Source organism: Amblyraja radiata, chromosome 12 (genome assembly GCF_010909765.2).
Source record: "Amblyraja radiata isolate CabotCenter1 chromosome 12, sAmbRad1.1.pri, whole genome shotgun sequence".
Classification (NCBI taxonomy): Eukaryota; Metazoa; Chordata; class Chondrichthyes; order Rajiformes; family Rajidae; genus Amblyraja; species Amblyraja radiata.
The window spans coordinates 39,827,367-39,854,167 of NC_045967.1; the positions used below are offsets into that span (position 1 = coordinate 39,827,367).

The window sequence follows — 26,801 nt, forward strand, 5'->3', positions numbered from 1 at the left end:
TTCCTAATCATCTTGGCAATGATGACAACAAGCCCCTTTCTTGAATGTTGAAGTCCTTTGGATGAAGGCACTGTCACAATGCTAATCGGGAGGATGTTCCTGGACATAGACCCAGCAGGAATGAAGCAATGGCAATATTTTTCCATGCCAGGATGGTGTGCATCTTGCAGAAGGCGATCCTGGGTGGTAAAGGCTAGCAGTCTGGGAGGTGCAGTCAGAGCAGCACAGGAAAGTAAACCCAATGCATTTTAAAACATGATAAACTTTGCAGCCACTGTGCACCAGTACTGGAGAAACACATGTTCAATGCAGTGGATGCAGCACCAATCCAACAGATTGCTTTGTCCTGGGTGGTGTTGAGCTCGTTGATTGTTGTGGGATCTGCAATCTCCTGGCCAAGCACAATGTCCTGTCCTTAGCAAGACTACCATTAGTGGATGTAGCCAGTTCTGTCACGAATGGAACATCCATTGAATGAATACCTCAGCAGTGAAATGTTGAGGAAATGTTGCTGTTAGTTTAAACTTACACTTTGGAACTTGGTGAACACTCTGTAGTGAGTTGTCAACTGAACTAGTCAGGTACTCTGAAGTCAGCAAAGAGGCACATTAAATAATGGTGAAAGCACCAAGTGGCATGATGTACTCCTAAGATGCTGGAATAACTCAGCGGGTCAAGCTGCATCTCTGGAAAAAATGGTTAGGTGACGTTTTGGGTCGGAACCCTTCTTCAGACAGATTGTAGTGGGGGGGGAGGGGGGGGGGCGTGTGGACTGGGATGGACTGTCAGTCAGAAAAATACCAGGATAAATCAGGGCCAGCAGCAGATGGCCTCAGGCAAGGAGGTTCCCTGATTGGCCCATAGTTGGCTAGAGACGGAGTGAGTCCAAGAGGGATGCATCATTGTGAACTGTGGAACTGGTTAACGGAACTTCAGTGGAGGAAGTGGGGGGAGGGAGGGGGAGGGGGAAGGAAGTGTTTGTAGACGTTACCTAAAATTGGAGAATTCAACATACCCCAGCGAAATATGAGGTGCTGGTCGTCCAATTTACATGTGGTCTCACTCTGGCAATTGAGGAGGCCCAGGACAGAAAGATCAGTATGGGAATGGGAAGGGGAATTAAAATGGTTAGTAACCAGGAGATCCAGTAGGCCGAGTGTAAGTGTTCAGCAAAACAATCGCCAAGTCCACAGTTTGTCTCACCAATGTACAGGAGCCCACATCGGGAACAACAGATGCAGTTCATGAGGATAGAGGAGGTGCATGTGAAATACTGTGTTACCTGGATGGGCTGTTGGTTCCCTGGGTGGAGTTGATGAGCTCCTAGTTATACTGAAGCTGCTCAATGGCATGTTGGAGCTCACCTTTGACCTCCAAGTTATGCCAGTGAGGGTGGAAAGGAAAATTGCATGAACAGCTATATAAATCCCATCCATTATTCGGTTCATGTCTGGTGAAAACATCGCTATGACAACATGAACAGTGCATGAAAGCGGTGGTGTAATTTTTCCATGGGTGCTATTGATGATCACCGCATAGAGAAACCCAGGATAATTTGCTTTTATGTACAATTCAAACATGAAGATTGGAAACTGACCAACCTGATTTGTGGGCAATTACTTGGGTCATAAAATGGATGCAAAACACAAAGTGCAACCCCTTACACTAATCAGCTTCCATGTTATTCACACTTCTAAAACTGTAGGGATCTTTAATGCCAGGGATTCCATTTTGATATCCAATGTAGCTTCAACTGTAAGGTAGCTCCAAATATAAGGTAGTTCTCTGATAATATTCTATCCTTCCAAATTGTAATGAAGATTCAGCAGCCTTGATGTGCAGCCTTGAATGTCAAAACTCATAGCCTTCCTAGTGGCAATGATATTTTCATGGTGCCAGGTGGCTTAAAGGGTGGTTACAAACAATCAGGATGCCTTGTACCATTTTGAGCATCAGTACATATATTTCTCTGAACGTAATCATGTTACCTGGAATTGGACAAAGCAGGGAGAACTGATTTCCCCACTGATTACAGAGCAACAGCACAGGGTTGTGCAGATATTTTGTGGTGAGCAAACCCTAGGGAGATAGTGCTGAAGTAACCCTCCAGGGATGTAGAACGCAAAGTGCTGTGAAACCCTTTCTCACTGCTCCCCATCGCACATTCCTGCTGCTCTCCAGCTCAAGTTACTCCAGCATTTTGTGTTCTGTGCAAGATTCCGGCATCTACAGATCCTTGTGTCTACATTCTGGAGACGATTGTCCCTGGACAGAGATTGCAGGGGATTGCAATCAGAGGCCAGAAAAGAAATGGAGGTCACGTTTGATGGTGGCGCAGTAGGGAATGATGAGGGCGGTTGGTAATGGGGGACTGCCTGGAGTTAGTAACATTGTACAACTGTCCATTCACAAAAGGGCACAGTCATTATTAAGGTGAAAACCAGATCAAGTCTGGCCACATCTGAGGGAGGGAAACGTAGTCAACATTTCTGACCAAGGGTACCCAACCTGAATCATTCACTCTGTTTCTCTTACCACAGATGCGGCCTGACCTGGCTGCATCAAGAGGCGCAATTATAAAAAGATCCAAAAATAGTGACTTGGTGACCTCAATCGCTTCCCAGTCCATCCCGCAGGCACCGACCTCTTGTGAACACACGACTTCAACTCACTCCAGTGTGTAATGTCCCAGGTAGGGAATGTTACTCAATTAGTGGAAGCAAATGCTTTAGGAATGAAGTCCAGAGGAAACAAAACAATCAAGTCACCAGAACAGTGCCTCTGCAAATTCTCCACAAAACTCCGCAAGTCAAAGCTGAGGTCACGGAGATAAAAGCCCGATGACTTATCATTGAATCTGCTCTCAGACATAAGCTTAATTGCCAACATCCAGTCCAAAAGTGTATGAAGCTGCATAATTAATCCCTTTATTCATGCCGGCATAATTAAAAGAAACTGCAATTAAAACCATTATGAATATCATTAGAGCGGCAATCCTCCACTTCGCAGACTAGGGAAGGAGGAGAGTAGAAGGTCAGTAAAGTTGTCCTCTGCCATCTTCTCACCTTTCAGCAGTAACTCACCTCCACCACTTGATAGGGCAATGGCTCATAAAATAAAGTAGAGTTACGCTGGCAGTTTGGGCACCACTTACCTGAACTGCTACTGGGGTGTTCTACTCCAAAGACAATGGACTCTTCTCCAGTCCACCTTTGAACCAGATGTCTTCACATTTTACAGGTGGAATCCTTCATCTCATTTAGTGCAACATCCATGGACACTCTGATGCCTGACCCGAATGACAACTGTTTAATCATGCAAGGAAGTGGTTTCTTCTGTTTGCCTTACCTGTCCCACACTTAGATCAGCCAATTCAACCACACTACTTTTAACAGCTATTCACGTTGAGAACATTTCCTTTCCCAGCTCACACCAAGGCTGCAGATCACATCACATTGGCAAGAATCATCCTTCATGAACCATGTCTGAAATACCAAGGTCCTTCTGTGTAACTGGCATTACACACAACTTTAGAAATTCCCTCTCCCGTGGCCTTGAAGTAAGTCGGCAAAGGTCCATTTTAATCTCCACTTCTATACTTGAAACGACTTATCATGAAAATTTTAAAATTCCCAACAGATAATAATGTCAGTGTATGTTTATGTGTCACACCCTTGCAATTCTGAGAAATAATGAAGCCGTTAACTCAACTGCGATATTTGCGTGAGTGCAATTTCAACTACATTTCAACATTTCACCATTTGCCATTCTACGCCTGGGATTGCTTAAACAATGAATGGGAAGTAGGGTGAAATCAGAAGGACAGAGAGTGCGTGGAGGAAGTAACTGCAGATGCTGGTTTACACCGAAGATAGACACAAAATGCTGGAGTAACTCAGCGGGTCAGTCAGCATCTCTGGAGAAAGGAATAGGTGACGTTTCGGGTCGAGATCCTTCGACTGGAAAAGCAGAATAATCGAGAAACATCAGGGCAAATGATAGAGGAAAGGAGGGATGGAACAGCAAGACTGCAATAAAAGTGTTTAAGAAGGAACTGCAGGTTGGAAAATCGAAGGTACAGAAAAATGTTGGAGAAACTCAGCGGGTGCAGCAGCATCTATGGAGCGAAGGAAATAGGCAACGTTTCGGGCCGAAACCCTTCTTCAGACGGTTTCGGCCCGAAACGTTGCCTATTTCCTTCGCTCCATAGATGCTGCTGCACCCGCTGAGTTTCTCCAGCATTTTCGTGTATCTTCTGCAATAAAAGTGTTCAGGACAGGAGAAAGGGACAAACTAATGGAGAAAAGAGGGGATTAAGAAGAAAATGGTCAATAAGGCAAGTTAAAAGGGGAAAGAGGATGTGAGAGGCTTCAGGAGTAAACGCATTCTGCAATCAGGAGTAGATTCTGTGTGTGGGTCACATACTTCAGTGAAGTCCAGTCCCGTGCACAGAGAGTTAGCACACAAATCATTATTGTATTAAATAACTTTGTAAATTCATGACCAGCACCCGAAAGGGTCAATGGTGTGGTACTGAAGATTTGTTGATAAAACATTTATAAATCAAGAAATGATTAAATTGTTAAAAAGTCTACGCAGCTATTTATAGTTTGTGCTCTTAGGCATTGCTATCTCACTGTCTTCTGAAGTGTTGGCTTGACATTTTCTCTTAGCTGAGCTTTACAAAGCTGTAATCTAATTTTGGAGGAAAAGTGAATACCTCTTACTTTGAAATCTAATTTCGGTTGTCAGCTTGCTTGTGCTGGATCAGGCTGCTTCTCTCCTGCTGTGAGTAAAAGTCATGCTGGGATTTGCCATGTTGTAGGCTGCTCCAGACCAGCTCTGACTCATCCAGGTGGGAGAGACCTGGTGAAATTCTGGCCATTGCTTCTCCATCTGAACCCAGCCAGGGGCAGTAACAGTGTGGGAGTTGCTGCAATTTTCGACAAACTCCTCAGGGTTCGGGAGGATTAAAGAGGGAAGATCCATAAACAGATTTCCAATCAGTGACTCGAACTGGAAACTGCATCCACAGGGGAGGAAAATATGAGAGCAAGTCTTGACACCATTCAGGTGAAAGTCAACCGCTAACATTTACAATCTTGGCTCATAATTGAAACATGGCCATTTGGCTACATGAGGGAGCTGTAACTGTCAGCGATATGTTATGCCAGCGTTAGGTAGTCTTCTTGAGGAGTCATGAGGGAAACATAGTTGTATTTTCAAAATCTCTTCTTACCATCTCCCATGCTCCCCATTCCAAAGCAAGTGTCAGAGCTTTATGACTATAAAAACAGATAAATGTTATGAGTGGCATATTAAAAATAACTTCTTGGAAAACATATGAGAAATGACAGACTGGTTACTCAGATGACAGAATGGAAAGCCAGCTCTCTGCCAATAACCGTTGTGAAGGGAAACAAGCTTGGACGCCCGGCGGTGGGGTACAGAGGGATATACGATGTACTTCTGTTCAAAACAGCTCCGACATGCCGTGCATGCTGTTCATTGCATCATTCGCCCAGGCCACGTGCTCTGTGTTCACACCCTCTCCAAATATTTCCCGTGGCAACCACCTAGCTGCTTGCATCTGTCAGCAATATGGAGAACGAGTTCTCTCAAAACATGAAATGGATCTACTTCCATCAAATTGCTTCAAGTATTATAGAGAGTATTGGATTCAAACACCACAACTATTAGTTGCAGTTTTGCTCAGGTAAGATGGAATGGATCATGAAGGCTAATACTCTGTTACAATGAGGGATAAAATCTAAATAGTACCTTGGAATCAAAGGTGATTTGTTTCCACTACGGTTCTGGGGGTCTGAGGTCCTGATGAGGCCAACGTAGAACCAGCAGATTTCACAATGGGGGGGGGCAGGAAAACCGTGCAGGAGTGTGTGAGTGTATAGTTTGGAGATGGTGTTTGCCCTTCTGTCAATTACACAAGGCTTCTGCATGCCACCAGTCCAGATGCAGTCTTCCTGACTCTGGAATATACTAAGCTGTGGACACAGCATCACGATTACATTTACCATCAGCATGGTGATGTACTTCTATAGGCAGCCATTGTTGAGGAGGATTCTCCACAGTCCCTCCTGATTCTTGGATCAACAGTTTTGTTGAGGCCAAGAGAAAAGAGAACGTGGTGCATTCTCCTCAACTATGGTTGCCATAGAAATTGATGCTGATTTTTAACCTGGATTCTGATTTGGATTAGTTTATTGTTATATACACCAGGGTGCAGTTGCGTTTCTTGTTCACATGAAGCCCACAGAGTAAAAATTATATGTGCAGTAGTGATAAATAAAATAATGTACACCGCAGTGAAAACAAAACAGCAGAATGATGGAAGGTTCTAGTGCAATTAAAGTACAATAACAGAGTAACCAAGAGGTAGAAGTAAGAGTACGTGGTAGCACCTCTAGAAATTTGAAACCAGCGCACCTGGACGAGACTCTCATGGTGACAAAGAGATTGTGCAAACTCCACACAGACAGCGCCCTGGTCAGGATTAAACTGGGCCCCAGGTAGAGTCCAGTGCAGCAAGGTGAAGATCAAGTCTCACTTCTCATATTATTCTAGATTGTGGATGCTATGACTCAGTTTGCCAACCTGCATTCCACTTCATACTTTCCAATGACGTGCAATTTTGTGCTTGCCCGCTGTGTTCTTCCAGCAATTAGAAATGGCCAGGGAATAGTCCCAGCACAGTTCACCGACAAGTGAAAAAATAGAGCCATTTATCCCATCAGTAGGGCTCAACTTTGATCGTGAGGTTCCAGTTGTAAGTGCATGGAATCAGGTCCCAATAAATATGTTTTAACTTTGCCGATTCTGCTCGCCAGGAAATCTATGCCACGATTTTGAAGCTTACTTCAGGGAACACTCATATAGAACTGCTTCTCCCCGGTATGATATGCCAATTAGGCCAAAAGTCACAAAGCTTTACAAAATTGTGTCTAAAACGGCAAATGTTCCTGAGATTATAGCGAGCAATGCAGAGATGCGCAGATGTTTAATGAATCTGTAATAAGCAGAAATCTGTGGTTGACAGTACCTAAAAAAGGCCACTTCAACAGCATTCCAAAAATTATAATCCCTAAGGAAACCTTGCTATGGTGGGGAAAGTGGGAGTAGTATGAAAAATTGTAGTTTGAGAAATGGAAATAGATCAGGAGAGAGATATTTATCATGTCTGAATGAACGTGAAACTACCTTACATTATGTGGCTATGGTTTGAACGGCAATGTTGCTGTTTACCTAAATACAGATGGATCCCAACAATTGGGCCAGCAATAAGTCTTCAGTAGTTGAAAGAATATAACCACAATTAACAAGGTTTCTCCAAACTTTGGTCAGAGAATTCACAAAACAGCTACTTTAGGAAATAGAAAATATTAACCCAGCCAAAGATGTTGTTTTGAGGCCAGTGTTTATAAGGTGTAGGAAGGAACTGCAGATGCTGGTTTACACCGAAGATAGAAACATAGAAACATAGAAAATAGGTGCAGGAGTAGGCCATTTGGCCCTTCGAGCCTGCACCGCCATTCAATATGATCATGGCTGATCATCCAACTCAGTATCCTGTACCTGCCTTCTCTCCATACCCCCCCGATCCCTTTGGCCATAAGGGCCACATCTAACTCCCTCTTAAATATAGCCAATGAACTGGCCTCAACTACCTTCTGCCATAAAGACACAAAATGCTATAGTAACTCATAGAGACAGGCAACATCTCTGGAGAAAAGGAATGGGTGACGTTTCTGGTCTCCAGAGATGCTGCCTGACCTGCTGAGTTACTCCATCACTTTGTGTCTATCTTGCTGGAAGAACTCAGCAGGTCAAGCAATATCTGTGGAGACAAAGGGATGGGTGACATATCAGGTGGAGACACGATGCTGGATTTCAGGATTTTGACTTGAAATGTTGAACAGCCCTTTGCCTCCATAGGTGTGGCTTTGACCATCTGAGTTCTGTCAGTAGTTTATCTTTTGCTCCTAAATACAGGAAAGTTTGGGTAGGTGAGAGGGTGTTTGAAGGTGAGAAGAGAAGATGGATTACAGCTTTATTTTAAAATGAAGTTCAGAATGTGATAAAAGTACTATTTATTGCGGGCATGTTATAAAATGGTATGCTTTGTTGCAGATGTGAATAGTGAATTGTTAAGGATTCCCATTGTTGGAATTGTTTGCAAGAGTTCTTTGGATAAATCTTAACAAGGCTATGCTGTCAACTGTATTATGTGGCAAACCAAGGCATGGATATTGTATCTTTTTCTAATTGTCAGGATTATGGACATTACTGGTAAACAAAGCATTTATTGTCCATCCATAAAATGACTTTGGAACTATTTGCATCAAATAATTCACTCTAATTGTTGAGGTGTAATTATTTTACAAAGTAATTCACTTTAAAAACTTTAATTAACTTTACATTCTGAACGGGACGAGTTTCAATGCGGCAGTGTGCCTGCGCAGTGCTCTCCCACTTGCCAGGCCCATCAGCCGCATCTGCACAGTTGGGAGGGTTGCTGGGCACGGTATCTGCACATGCATAGTTGACTGAATTTGAAATAACTGAAAGCCTCGAGCATCTCTGGTGTCACAATGGGAACCCAACGGGTCCCTGGGTCGTCTAGTTTATTCTAAAGTGTGTGGGGTGACCATGCTTACGAGAAAAATAAAAATAGATTATTTTGCCGTACGTCCTTCTATAGAAAGCAAAACAGATTACAATGCAAATTTATTTACACAAAGTATTCTAATGAAACTTGATACTGCACACCACAGACGAATGGTGAGTAAGGTGCCTCTAAAATTGTTGCACTATCGTGTACCGTTTTGGCTGTATTTCAGGAACATACATACATACAAGATTAGATTTTTAGGTATATACAAGACCAAGCACGGACCCGTTGGGTCCTGTTCAGGCTCCTTACCTCTGGATGCCCTTGGAGGTTTTGGCTAGAAATGAGCCATTAATGCCTCCTTACACTCCTCGTACGTTTTATCCGTGGGCTTTGCTGACCGCAGTAACGTACGTAAGGTGTGATAACCATCTCTTCCTAAGCCTAATAAGAACCATGCTCTCTTCTTTTCTCCAATGATATCATTGGAAATGAATGAAGCTTCCAAGACTTCATTTCTCAAAATTACACCCAGAATCTAACTGGGGAATAGCCATTTGAATAGCCATGCTACCTGTTGCTATTCAGGTGTACTATATTCTGTTCTCTCACTGTCTTTTCTGCCCTGGACTTAATCCTTTTCCATTCTAAGAGATTATCCAGCTCACTGTCTATTACTTAATCTTATAATAATAGATGTATACTAATAACCAACATTTCAGGCTAATAGTCAACTAGAACATTTAAACCATATTCCTGCTTTGCAGAATTGGAAGTATAACTACATTTGTTGCCGAAAGAGGCTTCTAAGGATTGTATCAATAAAGGGTGCTCAAAGTCAGCAAAACCGTAGGGCAATTGCTGAAACATGGGAGATCGGGAAATAAAACTGAACATTGGAAGATCTTAGCAGTTCAAGCAGCAACTCCAGAGGCAAAGGGTGTGTTTCTACTTCGGGAGTGAGAAAAAGAAAGATTATCAATAAAAGGAGGGATGGTACAAAGCCTGGTCAGTGATGGGAGGAACCAGACGTGGAGGGGATGACGGAGAGAAGTAACCAGGTGGGAGAGAGGGGGGGGGGGGGCGAGAAAGGGATGGGAAAGGTGAACAAAGGGAGAAGAAAACTAGATGGATAGCTAGAGCGAATGGAAGGAGGGATAACTGAACGAGGTGTGGGTCACCTGAAACTAGAAAATTACAAGAACATCAATTTGAACTCAACTGTGGGGACCCGATTAAGAGCAAGAATCACTTACAACCAAAACCATTTGGATGCACATTTTTCCCTGTATATTTCTGCTCTGTGTATTAATTTTGAAAGACTTGAGTAAAGATTTAAACAGAATCACATTTGACGCTTGCAGTCTGGGAATGGCATCTTCAAATCTAAAGATGTGGAAGGATTCGGTTACTTTAATCTCGTGCACTCAGCTTGTGAATTGTAATTGGACTGATGTTATTGCACAAATGTGACAAGCGTTTTTTCTGGTTTTGATCTGGAAAATTTGTTATATTTCAAGGTTTCAATGTTTCATGGTCAATGTCAGTTCATTTTGTCGTGTACCAATTAAGGAACAGTGAAATGGTGCAAATGTGTCTCATAATTTCTTGTGTGGAAAATAACTATAACCTTTTCCAATATTTTTTACTTCACTGTATTCTTTTGTCACACCTTTTTCTACATGGGCTAAGTTGGAATATCTGATCCATGACATGAAAATATAGAACAATAAAACTTCTTACAAGGCTTCCAAATGAGGTGGAATAGTAATTATGGTGTGATTAAGGATGTGAGATTGGAAGTTGGTGGGTAACTTCCCCTTTGGAGACGTCTGTGTCCTTGCCGTTGAACCGTTTTGAAAGAAATATATTTTATAACCTGACCTCCATCTGGGGAATGAGGAAACCTAGGGTCCATTGAGTCTTGTCTAGTTTAGTTTAGTTTAGTTTAGAGATGTACAGCACGGAAACAGGCCCTTCAGCCCACCGAGATCACTCCGACTAGCGATAACCGCACACTGTCCTATACACACTGGGGACAATTTACACTTATACCAAGCCAATTTACCTACATACCTGTAAGCCTTTAGAGTGTGGGAGGAAACCGAAGTTTTCGGTCCCTAGTGTGTAACAGGGAGAAAGTACAATCTCCGTACATGCAGCACCCATAGTCGGGATCGAACCCGGGTCTCCGGTGCTGCAAGCGCGTAAGGCAACAACTCTACCGCTGCGCCACTGTGCCACCTATAAGTAAGTCCTCAAGTAAGATCAATTTTAAAGTTGTAGGTTTGTAACACTTTCTTTATATAAAACATCTGAAGAAGGGCCTCAACACGAAATGTTACCCATTCCTTCTCTCCAGGGATGCTTGCCTGTCCCGCTGCGTTACTCCAGCTTTTTGTGTCTATCATTGGAAATCAATCATGGACTTGGAGGTACGACTGAGATGCTACTAGTTGTGTGTTGATGCCTGAATGTTTGTGTAAATGTGAAAAGTCACATGTGGACTTGCATGCATGTGGAAATGCATTGTCAATGTGCATGGTGGAATAAGTCTCAAATGGGACACTGTTATGGGATAACAGCTGAAGTTGAAATGGTTATTGCAGTGGACTACATTATACATTTTAAGGTTCTGACACACCCTTTATAGGAAATTATCTAACCTGACTGATTCGCCAGGCAGAGAATTTCAGGGGATATTGATATGGAATGGAGTCATGGAATTTGGATTAAGGTGGTTAAGGGAAAAAAGAATAATGTCAACTCCAATTGTTTAGAATTAAAGAAAACAGCCATAGGAATTTTTGTCACAATGCAACTACTGTATATGTTAAGTTTTAGCTTTCAACATGATGATGTCTTCTTCCACAATGTTAGTGTTCAAAACATTGATAAATTGCCCTGTTAAGTGCAAACAACTGACGATCTAAGTCGTTTGGTTTAAACATTGTTTCTCATTCCATAACTTGAATTCAAACGCTTTACCTACAGATAGTGCAACCCTGATTCTTTCACGTTGATCTGTAGAACTTAACATTATAAATGCTAGAAAAGGCTTAGACACCTGTAAGTGGTTCTGGATATCCCTGATATTTAATAACACTCAAAACCATTCCAAAACAACTAAAAATCAATTAACATTTTAAAAATCTTGAAAATTAAAACACTAACCAATTAAAGAACAATATGAAAATGTAATTGAAATACGTAAATTATTTTATAATTACCCTTGTTCCTTTCAACTATTCCTTTCTTTTCAAATGTATGGTCCTACTGTTTATGTGCCAGGTATTATTTTTTTAATATGCCAATTTTGCACAGTGACTACTGAACACTGGCTCTCCTGCCAGTTGCAAGTGTCGGTAGTTGGAGTAGAATTGCCCACAGTTCCAGCCCTTTTTATGACTCTGGTCAGTGTCTTCACCACACTGGTGTAATTCCTCTGCCAAGGTCTTTTTCCTGGCCTGCAGAGATTCTGTTTCATGTCAGAAACCTTTTCTATATCTAAGTGCTGTCATCATTCCCCGATGGCTGTTTAGTTTAATCCTGTCTCCATTGTCAGGGAGAGATTATATTCTTTGGAGTAAAGAAGAATGTCATACAAACTAATTGAACTATGGAAAATTCTCAAATAAATTGACGGCACAGTTCCAGTTCAGTTGCCGGGAATTTCTTCCCAACTGCAAAGTCCTGAACCATCGAAAACGATCAGTTATTTGACTGGCATTGAAAGAAAATATTAGTTGGGTTTTGGATTCTCAGAGAATATTTATGCAAGAAGGCATTGGACGCATGGGGAATCAAGGGAATATGGAAATAGTGGGAGAAATATACCTGGTGGGATTAGTTACAGCACAGAAGGAGCCCATTTGGCCCATCAAGTCTATCCTAGTTCCTCTTAGAGCAATCCAATGTTGTTTGCTGTACCTTGCTGTTTTTCCATAGTCCTGGTGAAATGAATCTGTTTTGAAGACACATTGATTCTGTTCCCACCACCCTCACAGAGAATGATTTCCAGATCCTATATAATCTCTGATGAAATAATATTCTTTCCTAACAATCCTTGATATGTTTTGCCCTAAGCTTTTAATCTGTATCCTTTGTTTTTTGACCTATTTGATAATGTTGCCTGCTATCTCAATGAGAGGCAGGGCAGTGAACCAGAGCTGAGCATATGTGTCAGGTTCAGGTCAAGCAGGTAACAAGAAAACTGTTAAGTCATTGGATTGACACAAAGTGCTGGAGTAACTCAGCGGGTCAGGCAGCATCTTTGGAGGAAAAGGATGGGTGGCATTTCGGGATAGGTCTGAAGAAAGGTCCCAACCCGAAACGTCACCCATCCTTTTTCACCAGAGATGCTGCCTGACTCGCTGAGTTACTCCAGCACTTTGTGTCCATCTTTGGTATAAACCAGCATCAGCAGTTCCTTGTTTCTATATAAAGTCCTTGGGTTAGGCCAAGTTCACATTGTTTGTGGTTGACTAGCTTCATGTTGAGTTTTAATTTTTAATCAAACAAATCTCTGGTCTAAATCAATCAGAATCTCTTGCATAATTTTTATTAAATATCAATGCAGGCTCAAAAGGCCCACTTGGCTTCACTAGTTCTTTTATTTATTTTCTTCCAATGTTCAAACTGAGAAAATAACTATTTCTAATGTACATTTACATGAGAGAATCAGTATGTGGAAATTATGCAATCAATATATATTATTGAAGAAACGTATTAAAGATGCGAGTAACTCTGGAAACAAGTATCATCACAGCATGAACTACGCGTATCCCCTCTCCATTTAGTTTGCATTTAAAAGATTTTTGTCGTGAGTTCATTTCAATAATGCCTCACTGTCTCCAAATAATTCTTATTACTTTGCTGTCTCTCAGCAACCCTATTCATATCAAATTCTATCAAGGCTTAAATTTTGCTTTCATATCTGAAGAGATGCTGCTATAGATCATTAATGCTTTGAAGGGAATATTAAGAATACCAGGCATTCTTCCTCCTGTACGTTTTCTTTGATTCTCTCTCTTCCTCTTGCCTCACTCTCACTTTAAAATCAATACCACAATTATCAATATTGCTCTAAACTTTCCCTTTGCTCTCCTTTGAGCTAGAAATGCAACAGGAAAGGAAGGACGTTGGAAGTCAGAAAATCATAGATATTTAGGAGTCAGTGATACTGAGAGAGGTGGATGAAAAGAATGATATGTTTGAAAAAACTTAAAGAACAAACATCATTTGTAAAAAAAATGATAGGGACAAACAAAATAGGAATTAAGTCCTTTGGAATGTCCTGTGGTTGTTAAAATATGTACACACAAGTTTTGTCCTTGTGTTTCCCCGTTGACCCTGAAAGATATTCAAACTAATCATGGTCTTGTTCTTATATGTCCTTCAACCCCAGAGAAGGTTTCCAGAACAGCTTGCTGCATATTGAACAAGAGTATAACTCCTTCTGCTTTGCCTTCTCCCAATTACAGTGATGGAGAAGAGCAAGATAACAAGAGCACCCAAAATGCTGCCCCAGGTGAAATTGGCTAATGCAGTGCAGACCAGGATTAAACATGGCTTTATTGGTGTAGGAAGTAATGCAGATGCTGGTTTATACCAAAGATAGACAAAAAATGCTGGAGTAACTCAGTGGGTCAGGCAGCTTCTCTGGAGAAAAGGAATGGTGAAGTTTGGCATTGGAACCCTTCTTCAGACCTCTTACACCATCTACCGTTTATGAATCAGAAGAGATAAGAGGTTGAGGGAGGTGGGATGAAAGGAGGAGGGCAAGGTCCAAGGATACTATCCTCCTTATTGGCATCAACTCTGACAGAAACAACCAACACAGTAACGTTGGAGTCACCACACCTATTGGGATTAGGACATGTTGTCCATCTCTGCATCTTGCAATTATTTCCATAAGATGGAGAAGGGGTGCCAGTGAGTGTTGTGCAATGTATTTGTGTAATAATAGACAATAGACAATAGGTGCAGGAGTAGGCCATTCGGTCCTTCGAGCCAGCACCACCATTCAATGTGATCATGGCTGATCATCCCCAATCAGTACACCGTTCCTGCCTTCTCCCCATATCCCCTGACTCCGCATTCTTTAAGAGCAGGTAATATAAATGAAGCAGGTAATATAAATGAGTGCATAGAACAGTGTAGCACAGGAAACGGCCCTTTGCTCCACAATGTTTGTGTCAAATATGATGCTGTTAAACTGATCTAATCTGTCTGTACAAGATACATATCCCTCTATTCTCTGTACCATTGTACCATCTAAAAGCCTCTAAAACATCACATTGGTATCAGCCTCCACCACTACCCCTGGCAGTGTATTCCAGGCCCACACCACTTCCTGTGTACAAAAACTTGCCCCGCACATCTCCATTTCACATCCCCCTCCTTGCCTTATGAAAACACAGCTGGCAATGAGCAAGAAGTTGTGAGGTGTACATCTCTGGAGCAGCCGGAGAAAACCCAAGATAGACACAAAATGCTGCAGTAACTCAGCGTTACAGGCAGCGTCTTTGGATAGTAGGAATGGGTGACATTTAAGGTGAAGACCCTTCCCCACACAGGTCATGCGAAGAACGTACAAACTCCATACAGACAGCTCCCGTGGTCAAGATCGAACCCGAGTCTCTGGCCCTGTAAGGCAGCTACTCTACCGCTGCGCCATCGAGTTGTGAGTGTAGCGTGTGAGAGTCCAGTAAGCCTGAACTAGCTGAATGAGTTCTCACAGATAGAGACTAGTGGTAAATGGGTGATGTTATGAAAAAGCATTACATGGCCACTCCCTCTTCTCCCCAGTCCAATCCGATAAAAGGTATAGAAGTATGAAAATGCACACATCCAGATCCAGGGACAGTTTCTTCCCAGCTGTTATCAGGCAACTGAACCATCCTACCACAACCAGAGAGCAGTCCTGAACTATTATTTACCTCATTGGTGATCCTCAGACTGTCTTTGATCGGACTTTAATGATTAAAAAAAATGTATACAACAATGATCCCAATCATCCCATTCCACCCACTCATTACTCTTGACTCAACCAAAATTATTTCTGAAATATTGGTCATAAATTTGGTGCAAAAATGCTCCAAAATAAGGCTCAGAATGCACCAGAGAGCATCTAAAATCCCAGAGCTTCCCTTAAGCGGGCCCAGGACCCCGGCCACGAGTGGCTTCACGCTTCGCGCCCGTGATGCATGCACATTATTTCACATAAAGCTTTTGTAATCTTGTCATGCCACCATCCTTTTTGAAAAGCTTCATACGGGCCTGTGAAGGTGGAACCACAATCACCTTAAACACTCAACCATGTTCACTGAACTTCTTGTGGCATGGCAGCCCTGCCCTCTGGACCTGACTCTTCACGTTGACTTTCTGCAGATGGGTCACTGAAATCATTGAAACAAGAAAGCAGCATGAAGTTGGCACGAGGCAATAAGCTTGGGTTAATTGTGCACCGCAAACGCTGTGGTAATTTCTTGAGGCAATAGGATCTGACTTTTTATGCAAAGCACTTGCTCGTTTGCTAATTATGAGATCTTACAGCTCTTTTACATTGTCAGTGACTAGATAAGATCCAGAAAAACACAACATAAAGGAGGTGAACTCCACACTGCATTTGTCATTGACCTAATAAATGCAAAGTAAAGTGTGGAAAGTAAATGTTTCCAATGGGATCACAATCTTTAGTTGAAGATTGTGGCTCTCCACTTTAAGTATTGCTCTCCCTGTGAATGTAAAAGATAGCATGAACAATATTGGCTTTGTGAGGATCACCATATTTCTCAATGACATGTACATTCCATGTGTCCACTGTGATCAGGCTTAACAGAACTGTTAAGGATTGCACTGCGACATCGATCCAGTAATTACAACCCACTACTCACTTTTCATTTAACTCAACCTTTAATGACTTTCTGGTATTAGGAATATATGATCAACTGACAGTTATCACAAAGGGTTTAAAACATCACTTACCTGAAATTACTGTCATAGTGTAATTGTGAAATATATGGTTATAGCGGAAATAATGCCAACATATACTGAATGCTTTTAATTAAAAATGTAACAAGAATACAATTGCTGGAAATCTATTTGAATGTAGAACATAGAACAGGAACAAACCCTTCAGCCCACAATGTCCATGGTGAACATGATACCTGTTAAGCTAATCTCCGCTTGTACGTAATCCACATCTCTCCATTCCCTGCATATCCACATGGCTATCCAAAAACTCTTCAATGCTACAATCAGTTTTGCCTCCACCGCCACCCCTGGCATCATGTTCCAGATGCCCACAATCTTTGTGTAAAACATCTTGCCCCTCACATTAAAGTCGAAAATGCTGGAAGTGTGAAACAGACAAGGTTCCATGCAGAAAGATAAAGAAGCTAACTGATATTGGCAGCTTCAATCTTACATCTGAAACAGCGAATAAACAAACACAAAAGTGTTCATGTTAGAAACTGAGATTCTAATAGGGATAGTTCAAGAATTGAACAGTGGTTCCAGAATCAGAACAAACTGGTGGATGATTTTGGAAGATCACTTTTTCAAGCTGGCACTTGGTGACAAATGCCCAGAAACGAAAGCAGTGAAAATTATGCAACTAATCATGGTAAAGAAAACAGATCTCAAAAATTCCTGTGAATGAAGCAGAAAGAGGTGGAAGTCATGGATTTGCAAGGGATAAGAAAAACTGAAATAAAATTGTTAGCATTGCCCTCACAAGCTTCTCAGCATTCCAATACTGAAAGGTCAGAACTAAATATTGCGCTCGATAATTTGATGAAGATTTTGCAACTCATTTGTAGATTATATTCCTTCATCCAGATGCATTGCCAACATCTCGTACTTCTGAGAAAAAGGGGTACTAAAAGTAAATAATCAGGCCAGTTAGCAGCTAATTTCCCAGGAGTAAGAACAGTGGAAGAGGCCAAAAACAATTGGCAAAGTTGTGTTGGGGAAAAGGATTACAAGTACAAAACCAGAAATTCAGACAGATTGAAAGGGCTTGGCAATGTGCCCTTGGTCTCCCAATGTCGAGCATCCTGAACAAAGTTCAAAATATATAGCGTATGAAAACTGCTGAATCACAAAGCTAGGGCAATGGTGTGGGAAGACACAAACAGATGTTGCTTGTTTCATGGGAAAATGATCAAGGAATCATAGTGTTCAGAGCACTCAAAGGACCCTCCAATTAACCACAATTCTTTGGGGATTTCCCATTCGTTTTCCTTCCTTTTGTCCCAAAGACGTATATAATCTACTCTGAAACATTACTTGATCTATTCCTTCCACAGATGCGAATGGGCAAACTACCATTTTCTTGACTTTCTGTGACAAAGTAGCTTCAGATCAAGGAACATCATAACATCAGCTCCCAAGCAAATACTAGAAAGTCGCTTTATATTAAATTTTAAAATGAAATAATAAATCTGTGTTGTGCTAATTATAGTGGGTAAGACCAAGGCGGACCCGTTCGGTCCCCTCAACGCGCGGTTGCAGTGGGGGGGAGCGCGGCTTGCAGCTCGAATTTTTCTGGTAAGACGATTTTGGACTCCACCGGATACAACTCTACAAGAATATGTAAAATTTACGGTAAGGAAGTCGTTTTTCGGAGCAGATGTGGTCACACACACACACACACACACACACACACACACACACACACACACACACACACACACACACACACACACACACACACACACACACACACACACACACACACACACACACACACACACACACACACACACACACCCAAGATCAGAGTTTTAATAGTTACTAGACCAAGTGGGATCCGCTAGGTCCCGTCCCCTCAGTGAGCGGTTGCGAGGGGGGAGTGGTGGGGGCTGGCCTTCAGCGTCACACACTAACCACCTCCCACACACACACACTAACCCCCCCCTCATTGATATTATATTAATATTATTCATTCGCTCCTTTTACCCCATCCCCCGCCCTATCCACTCATGCATAAACCCCAACTGCACAGGCGTGAAGAGGGAGGGGGAGGGGGGTTAGAGATTGAGGGGTGGGGGGGGGGGCATGCGGCATCACAGGAGAGGGCTGGTTCCCGAACGCAATACTCCACCACTCACCCATAGGTCCCAATATTCACCACTCCCTAGAGAGGGAGTGGGAGAGGAGTGAGAGGAGGGGGCAGAGAGGGAGGGAGAGAGGAGCAGGGAGGGACGGGGCAGAGAGTGAGGGGTGGCAGAGAGGGAGGGGCAGGGAGGGAGGGGCAGGGAGGGAGGGGCAGGGCAGAAAGGGAGGGGACACAGAGGGATGTGGTAGAGGCAGCACCTACCCAGGTGCTGCATTCTCCCCCCTCCTCTCCTCCCCCCTCTCCTCCCCCCCTCTCCTCTCCCCCTCTCCTCTCCCCCCCCTCCCCTCCCTTTCCACTCTCTCCCTCTCCTCCCCCCTCTCCACCCCCTCCCCCCCCTTCCTCCAACCCCCCTCCCCCCCTCTCTCTTCCTCTGCCCCAGGGAGGGGGTAGAGAGGGAGGGGGAGGGGTTAGCAGCAGCATTTACCCAGGTCGTAGAACAGCAGCCTCCCCAACAGGCACCAGGCCCAAGCGAGGCCCGGAGCGATCTGTAGATGGTCAAAAGCAGCGGAGGACCAGCCGATCGTGGCTTCCGCGAGGGGATGTCTACCCACCTGCGTGATAGATGATCGGTCGGGGGAGATGGAGTGGAGGTCGTCCCCCGTGATGGGATCGGGATCATCAGGAAAAGGCATCATGATTCCCCGAGTCCCTGCGATCGACGGAGGAATCGCATGTCTCCATAGACAGCCTCTCCCAGAGGGAGCAATGGCCGCCACGGCTTACCTTCCCATCGCGCTGCCCCATGCCTCCGTGGCGATAACGACCACCGCCGCCATGTTCTATACCTTGGAGGAGCCCAGCGGAGTGCGCAGCAGGACCTGAGCAGCAGTTTAATCCCCGCACCCACGCGCGCGCGGCGATAATGACCGCCGCCGCCATGTTCTAGAACTTCAAGGAACCCAGCGGAGAGCAGAGCGCGCAGCACGACCTGAGCAGCAGTTTAAAAATGTTAAGTGACAAATTTAAAGAAGTATAAGTTCAGAAGCCAAGAAGTACAGAAGACATAACAGGGGTGAGCAGCGCGAGCAGAGGCAGGCAGGCAGATCCATTGTGACGTCATCAGCGAGACCATCTCATTTATTTTCTAAGTTATTTGAGATTTGTGAACATTTTCATAAATAACTCGAGAAATAATGCATGAAATTTTCAGATAAGGCAATTTTTGATTTCACGGGATAAATCTCTACCGGAATATGTAAAAATCTTCCTGTTAGTGCGTTGTTTCTTCGAGCAGATGTGATCGCACACAAACAAACACACACACACACACACACACACACACACACACACACACACACACACACACACACACACACACACACACACACACACACACACACACACACACACACACACACACACACACACCCAAGATCAGAGTTTTATAGTTATTTAAGGATAAGATAAGGTATTGAAACGAGACAATTCATTGCAGATTCATTAAGATACTGCCCTTTACAAAGAAAAATGTGATAATTGTGTCTTATACTTAGTGAAAAATTACAAAGGGATGGGAAAAGTAAAGAGAAAGAGAACATTTCCAGCAATTCAGTGGTCTAGAACAAAGAAACATTGACAACAATTGATTACAAGAAGTTTGGGGAATGAGAATAAAAGAACTGTTTGCCACACACAGCAAGGTTGTAGAATGCATTACTGAACTTAATAATTGAAGCGTACCAATCTGAGATTCCACAAAGGTTTAGATCAGCAATGGAAGGGAGGGTGTGAAAGTAATGCAGCAGCAAGACATTTACAATGGATTGGATTAACACTGCAGTTTATGTGGAGAACAAACACCTTCTTTGACGGGTCAAGTGAAATGGGGTGGCACAATGACAAAACGGTAGAGTAGCTGCCTTGCAGCACCAGAGACCCGGGTTCGATACTGACTACGGGTACTGTCTGTATGGAGTTTGTATGTTCTACCCGTGTTCTCGTGGGTTTTCTCCGGGTGCTCCGTTTAACATCCCACACTTCAAAGACGTACAGGTTTGCAGGTTAATTGGCTTGAGTAAAATTGTAAATTGTCCCTAGTGTGCAGTATAGTGTTAGTGCATGGGATGACCACTTGTCGGCGCGGATTCAGTGGGTAAAGGACCTGTTTCCGCACTGTATCTCTAAAGTATAAAGAAATGGTCTATTTTCATTTCCATGCAATTTGATATCGAAGATTTCAAACATTCAGATTTTCCTCTTCTTCACATTAATATTTACAGTGTAAAGGGTGTTACTGTCTCTGGGTTGTGACTCTCCAAAGTTGTACGTTCAGCCTTTTAAAGAGGAGAGCTCTGGTCTACCTCAGCATCTGTGTGCATCGATTAATGCTGTTACAAGGGGTCCATTATCTGCTGAAGTCTAATATATTGAATGTTAAAGGGACCTAATTGAAATTTACCAAATAGTGAAAGGCTATGATAGTGGATGTGGAGAGGATGTTTCCACTAGTAGGAGAGCCTAAGACCAGAGGCCATAGCCCCAGAATAAAAGGATGTACCTTTAGAAAGGAGAAATTTATTTCGTCAGAGAGTGGTGAATCTGTGGAATTAATCGCCACAGAAGGTTGTGGAGGACAAGTCAATGAAAATGTTTAAGGCGGAGATTGATGGACTCTTGATTAGTACAAGTGTCAGCGGTCATGGGGAGAAGGCAGGAGAATGGGGTTGAGAGCGAAAGATAGATCAGCCATGATTGAATGGCAGAGCAGTCTTGATGGCCTGAATGGCCTAATTCTGCTCCTATGTTATGCATTTACGAATGCAAATTTATGTTAATGATATATACACTAATAGAAAGTATAAACAATACAATATCTATGCATGAATGGGTCAGCTTTCTGCCAGGTGTTTTATTTTAAAGGTGTTTTATTTTAAAGGATTTATTTTCTATTGTTCATTTCAGTCAACTGATGTCTGCTGGCAGAGTTGTCTTTATTCACGTTGAACCATATTCTGAAGAAGGATGGCAATTCAACAGAAATACAACCAAGTGTAGATAGCTGTCTCTACCACTTAACCAATAATAACTTCCTTTTATATAGAGTTACAGATGGATACAGTGTGGAAACAGTCCCTTCGGCCCAACTTGCCCACACAGGCCATCAATGTTCCAGCTACACTAGTCCCATCTGCCTGCGCTTGATCCATATCCCTCCAAACCAATCCTATCCATGTACCTGTCTAACTGTTTCTTAAACAATGGGATAGTCCCAGCCTCAACTACCTCCTCTGGCAGCTTGTTCCACACACCCTGTGTGAAATATAGTTCCTTTAATAAACTTTCCAGGATACTTCACAGAATAACCAGCTAAAATTTGAAGCGAAACAAAGAAAGGGATAATCAAAAAACTTGATCAGATTCATTGGTTTTAAGGAGTATCTGAAATGAGGAAAGAAAAAGTCATAAGATGGTTTAGGGAAGAAACTCCAGACTTCAAGATCTTGACATTTTAATGTACATCATTTAATGGTGTGGCAAGGAAAGTTGAGGATGCAGAAATTAGAGTTTTAAACTTTGAAGCCTGGGTTGACTGGAACCCGTGTGGAGATATCAACACTGGGGCGATGGGATGCAAAACCTGGGCAGACTCATACCATGGACAGAAGAGCCTGATAATCAGCCAGTATTAAAGGAGTGGAAGAAAGCAGTCTTGGCAATGAAAAGGAACTGGAGTCAATTATTCAGCTAAATGAAATATGTGAACATCTCAGATCCTCAATTCCATGTAGCTTGTGGCAAAGGCACAAACTCGATTATAAAATCTTTTTGGATTGAAATAAATCAGTTCCATATCCCATAAAGGCGTCTACATCCTCAACAGAGATGAAACCATCATACTGAATAAAGTCATGGCCCTTCAGCCTATTCTGATCATGCCTACACCCATCGGTACTAATTCTGCACTAATTCCATGTCATTCTCCCCCAAATGCCATCAACTCCCCCACGTACCTACTCAACAAAACGTTCTAATACTCATCTAATCAATAGTTCAGTGAGTGAAAGGCCGTCTTGTGTCCTCTAGATGTCTCTCCAACTGAACTGAAGGTGCCACCTTGGATTTGGTTCTTCATTGTGAAGCTGGACTTAGAGTACCTGACAGTTATTTTGCCAAGGGCTGGGAATCAGAGGCAGCTGTACATTATCAGCAACTGTTTTTGGCGTGACATCAGCCACTGGGTCTTGGGTTGCATTTTCTTCCCTCCACTGTAGTTTGGGGTACACTGGGGTGACTCGTCACACTGCCCTCGTCATTGTGCTGCTGAGATCACCCGAGGATCTCAATACAGCTCAGCACAGCTGGTGCCAGAACCTGGGTTTGGTCCTGACTTCACGTGCTGTCTGCGTGGAGTTTGCACGTTCGCCCTGTGACCAAGGCGGCACAGTGGTGCAGCGGTAGAGTTGCTGCCTTACAGCGGGTTCAAGACCCGGGTTCGATCCTGACTACGGGTGCTGTCTGTAAACGTTTGCATGTTCTTCCAGTGACGACGTGGGCTTTCTCCAGGTGCTCAGGTTTCCTCCCACATTCCAAAGATGCGCAGGTTCGTAGGTTAATTGGTCTCTGTAAAGTGTCCATTGTGTGTAGGGTGTAGAACTAGTGTATGGGTGATCAATGGTCGGCACGGACCCAGTGGGCCGAAGGGCCTGTTTCCAAGCTGTATCTATAAAGGAAGCAAAAACTAAACATGTTCAGGGTTCCTCCGGATGCTCGGACTTGTTCCCATATCCCAAAGACGTGAAGGTTTGTAGGTTGATTGGCTCTCTGTAAATTGCCCCTTGTGTGTAGAGAGTGGATGCGAAATTGGGATAATGTAGAATGGGTGTGAATGGGTGATTTATGGTTGTGGGCCGAAGGGACTGTTTCATGCTGTACCTTTCAATAAGTAATTCAGAAATTAAATATGTCAACCTGCTGGGCAAAGTAAAGCACTTGCATGTTAGCAAATGCCATGCCAGATTTCCAACTTAAGTTTCTTCCAAAGTGCCCAGCATTACTCAAGACAAATTTCCACCAAAGGCTTCAAAGCAGATGATTGGGCTGGGAGACAGCCCTGAGACCGTCACCAATGCCAGGGGGAGTCCAACATGGCAATTATTCACGGTCTAATACAACTCAATTAATACACCAAGTCCCATGCATGGAATCGTGACTCTTTCACTGTTTACCTGCAAGCATCGCCACAGTTCGGTGATGTGTGTACCGTCCTCATTAAACATTTACAGCATTAACAAGACTGGCATTCAATCACTCAAGTATCTCTGTGGGATATTACAAATCATATCAAAACGCTCCAATGCCAGGACACAATAATATCGCGCTGACAACTATCACACATGGACATTCCATGTCCACAATAACAACAAAACCAAAAAGTTCGGCAAATGAAGACATCGCCCCACCCGTGCGTTTACTGAAGAAACTGGACAGATGTTGCTGCCTGCCTGGTACTCACAGTGTGTAGCGGGTCGCAGAGACAGGGCTGACACGTATCTGTGCAAACCGATGATCCGGACTTCCAGCAGCAGCGCCCGGTGGCAGACAGATCCAATCTCCAGCTCAATCTCCTCCAGCACACTCACCGCTTCCCTCGCCAGAGCCGAGAGCTGCCTCAGCACATTTCCCAAAGTAAAACTGGAGACATCGACCAGATTGTCCAAAACTGGCGGCGTCCTCCCCTCGCCCTGGAAACGGCAAACTTGCACCGGCCGCACGATCCTCTTGCAGAAAGGCATTGTTGGGTATAAAAATAAAATCTTATCTTCGTTAAAAAAAAGTCAAGAACACGGGCTGGGCGATGTAATGAAACAACTGTCAGGGTGGAACAAGCTTGAGCCCCGAATGGGATCGCTCTTTGCTTTCTGACAGCTCTTACCCAAGCCTCCAGAGAGCGCTGTTTCTCTGGAAGGGGAGGGCGCTCCACATTGCTAACAGCGGGGGTGGTCCAATTCTGGGAGGAATTCCAGTCCAAGACGCTCCCTTTCGAGTGAAGAGCCAGCAACGGTCCTGTTTTCCAGACTGTCTGTGATCTGTGGCGGATTGTGATGCATTACATAAACGAGAAGGTGAAATTGACATTTCCTCTCTCAACCACAGTGTAGAGTTGGGTTTGCAAGATCTGGTACAATCCCTACAATCACGTCCCCCCTCCTCCTTTCGTCAGCGCAACAGGAAGTCTGAGACAGTTTGTGCAAAACAACGTAACGGGGTACTCGTGATAGCTTCATCCTTTCCAGAGCTGCATGTTCCAAGCTGTTTACAGAACATTCCTTCTGCACAATCCCGACTTTCTCGCAGTAAAATGGGAGCAATTGCTTCGCTATTTTAAAACCAATATTTTTGACAAAACTTTTCACTTTTGCTGATCCTGTCACCTGTATTACTTGTCAGACGAGTCTTTTGCCCCATTCCTCAATCTCTGTTTAATGCCTTTCCTTCCCAAAGCAGGCTATTAAAACTAACAGTAAAATGCACGCTAAAATCCATTAATAACGGATATAAATATTTTGGTTTCCTCCAAAATTATGCAATAAGTCTACACCGTTTTAAAATTTTAAATATGCAATTCAATACTCAAACACCGCAGACTGGTCTCTCTAAATCAATCATGATCTGCACTTTTTAAAGTAATTCTACTCTTGCATGTGGTCTGCCTTCATACTAGTGAGGTGGTACCGTAAATAACGTAGATGAAGCTGCAAAGATTCAAGTGAGCATTGATAACTTAAGTGAGTGGGCAAAACTATTGTAAGTTCAGTTCACCGAGGTCATCCAATGAAGATAAAGTGAACAGAACTCATTTTAATGTACCATTTTGACAAGTAACATTGAGATTTGGTTTTCATCTTTTGTTTCAATGTAGATTAATTAGGATTTTCAGGATAGCACAACATTTGGGCACACATTTATCATTGATGGTTTGCCATGGAAAGATCGATTTACCCAAACCTGTAAATCTAAAAATCTATAAGCCAATAAACCTGCTTTAATTTATTGTTCATTTAGTAGGAATTTTATATTTGTAAGTAAGCTAAAAGGATAAGAGAAATGGAATATCTGCATTCAGGTGGAGACCACAATAAAGTAATGGAAATAAAGCTGGTGATGGGGAAGGCTTGTGAATTGCAGCTAGTGGAAGAGCAAGTACGACTGTGAATGGAGGGAAATAAATAAGAACAAAGAGTGAGAGAGAAAAAATCTTGGAACAGATGCTGGATATCTAGCTTAAACTAGGATGTGGGAAATACCCAACAGATCATTCAACATCTGTGGAGAGAGACAGACAAGGATTGTTATTGTCACAAGTTGATAAAAATGTCTTCAGATCTGACACCAACTGAAGAATTGTGTAGGAAACAACTGCAGATGCTAGTTTACACCGAAGATAGACACAAAATGCTGGAGTAGTAGGTCAGGGTGCATCTCTGGACAAAAGGAATAGATGAAGTTTCAGGTCAAGACCCTTCTTCGGACTGAGACTCGGGAGAGAGGGAAACTAGAGGTATGAAAAGGTACAGAACAGAACAGAGCCAGCACTGATGGCCAAAGAGCCCACAATGGTCCATTGTTGGCTCTCGAAGAGGTGATAACAAGGGTATACGAACAGTAAAACTACCAGGATGACTAGAGTGGAGGAGGAACGGAGAGAAAGGGAATGCAAGGCTTACTTGAAATTAAATAAATCAATATTCATACCACTGGGTTGTAAGATGCCCATGCAAAATATGAGATGGTGTTCTTCCAATTTGCATGTGGCCTCACTCTGACAGTGGAGGAGGACCAGGACAGAAAGGTCCAGGGGTAAGCTTGAAGGGGCTACAATTCACCTTCCATCTTGACATGTCACAGCCCTAGGGACAATACTGAATTCTACATTTTCAAATAATAGCCTTTCTATTCTTGTCAGAACTGGTTGCTTGTGCTGCAAGATCACTCACCTCCAACATTAAATCAGTTTTCTCTCTCATAGTCATACAGCATGGAAGCAGGACCTTCGGCCCAACTCGTCCATGCCGTCCAAGATACCTCATCTAACTAATCCCATTTGTC

General features: G+C 43.1%; 1 protein-coding gene across 4 annotated transcripts in view; it reads right to left on the reverse strand.

Moving 5' to 3' along the window:
- Positions 1-25,324, reverse strand: part of nhsl2 (NHS like 2) — a 305,225-nt gene extending 279,901 nt beyond the window's left edge. For 2 of the 4 annotated variants that reach the window (XM_033030592.1, XM_033030594.1), the window contains exon 1: positions 24,208-25,323. In XM_033030592.1, coding sequence (XP_032886483.1) covers positions 24,208-24,487 — 280 coding nt within the window. In that variant the 5' untranslated portion in view covers positions 24,488-25,323. Of the gene's footprint in view, positions 1-24,207 lie in introns of all 4 variants that reach the window. The other 2 variants (XM_033030593.1, XM_033030590.1) reach the window with 2 other exon arrangements.
- Positions 25,325-26,801: the final 1,477 nt, after the last annotated feature.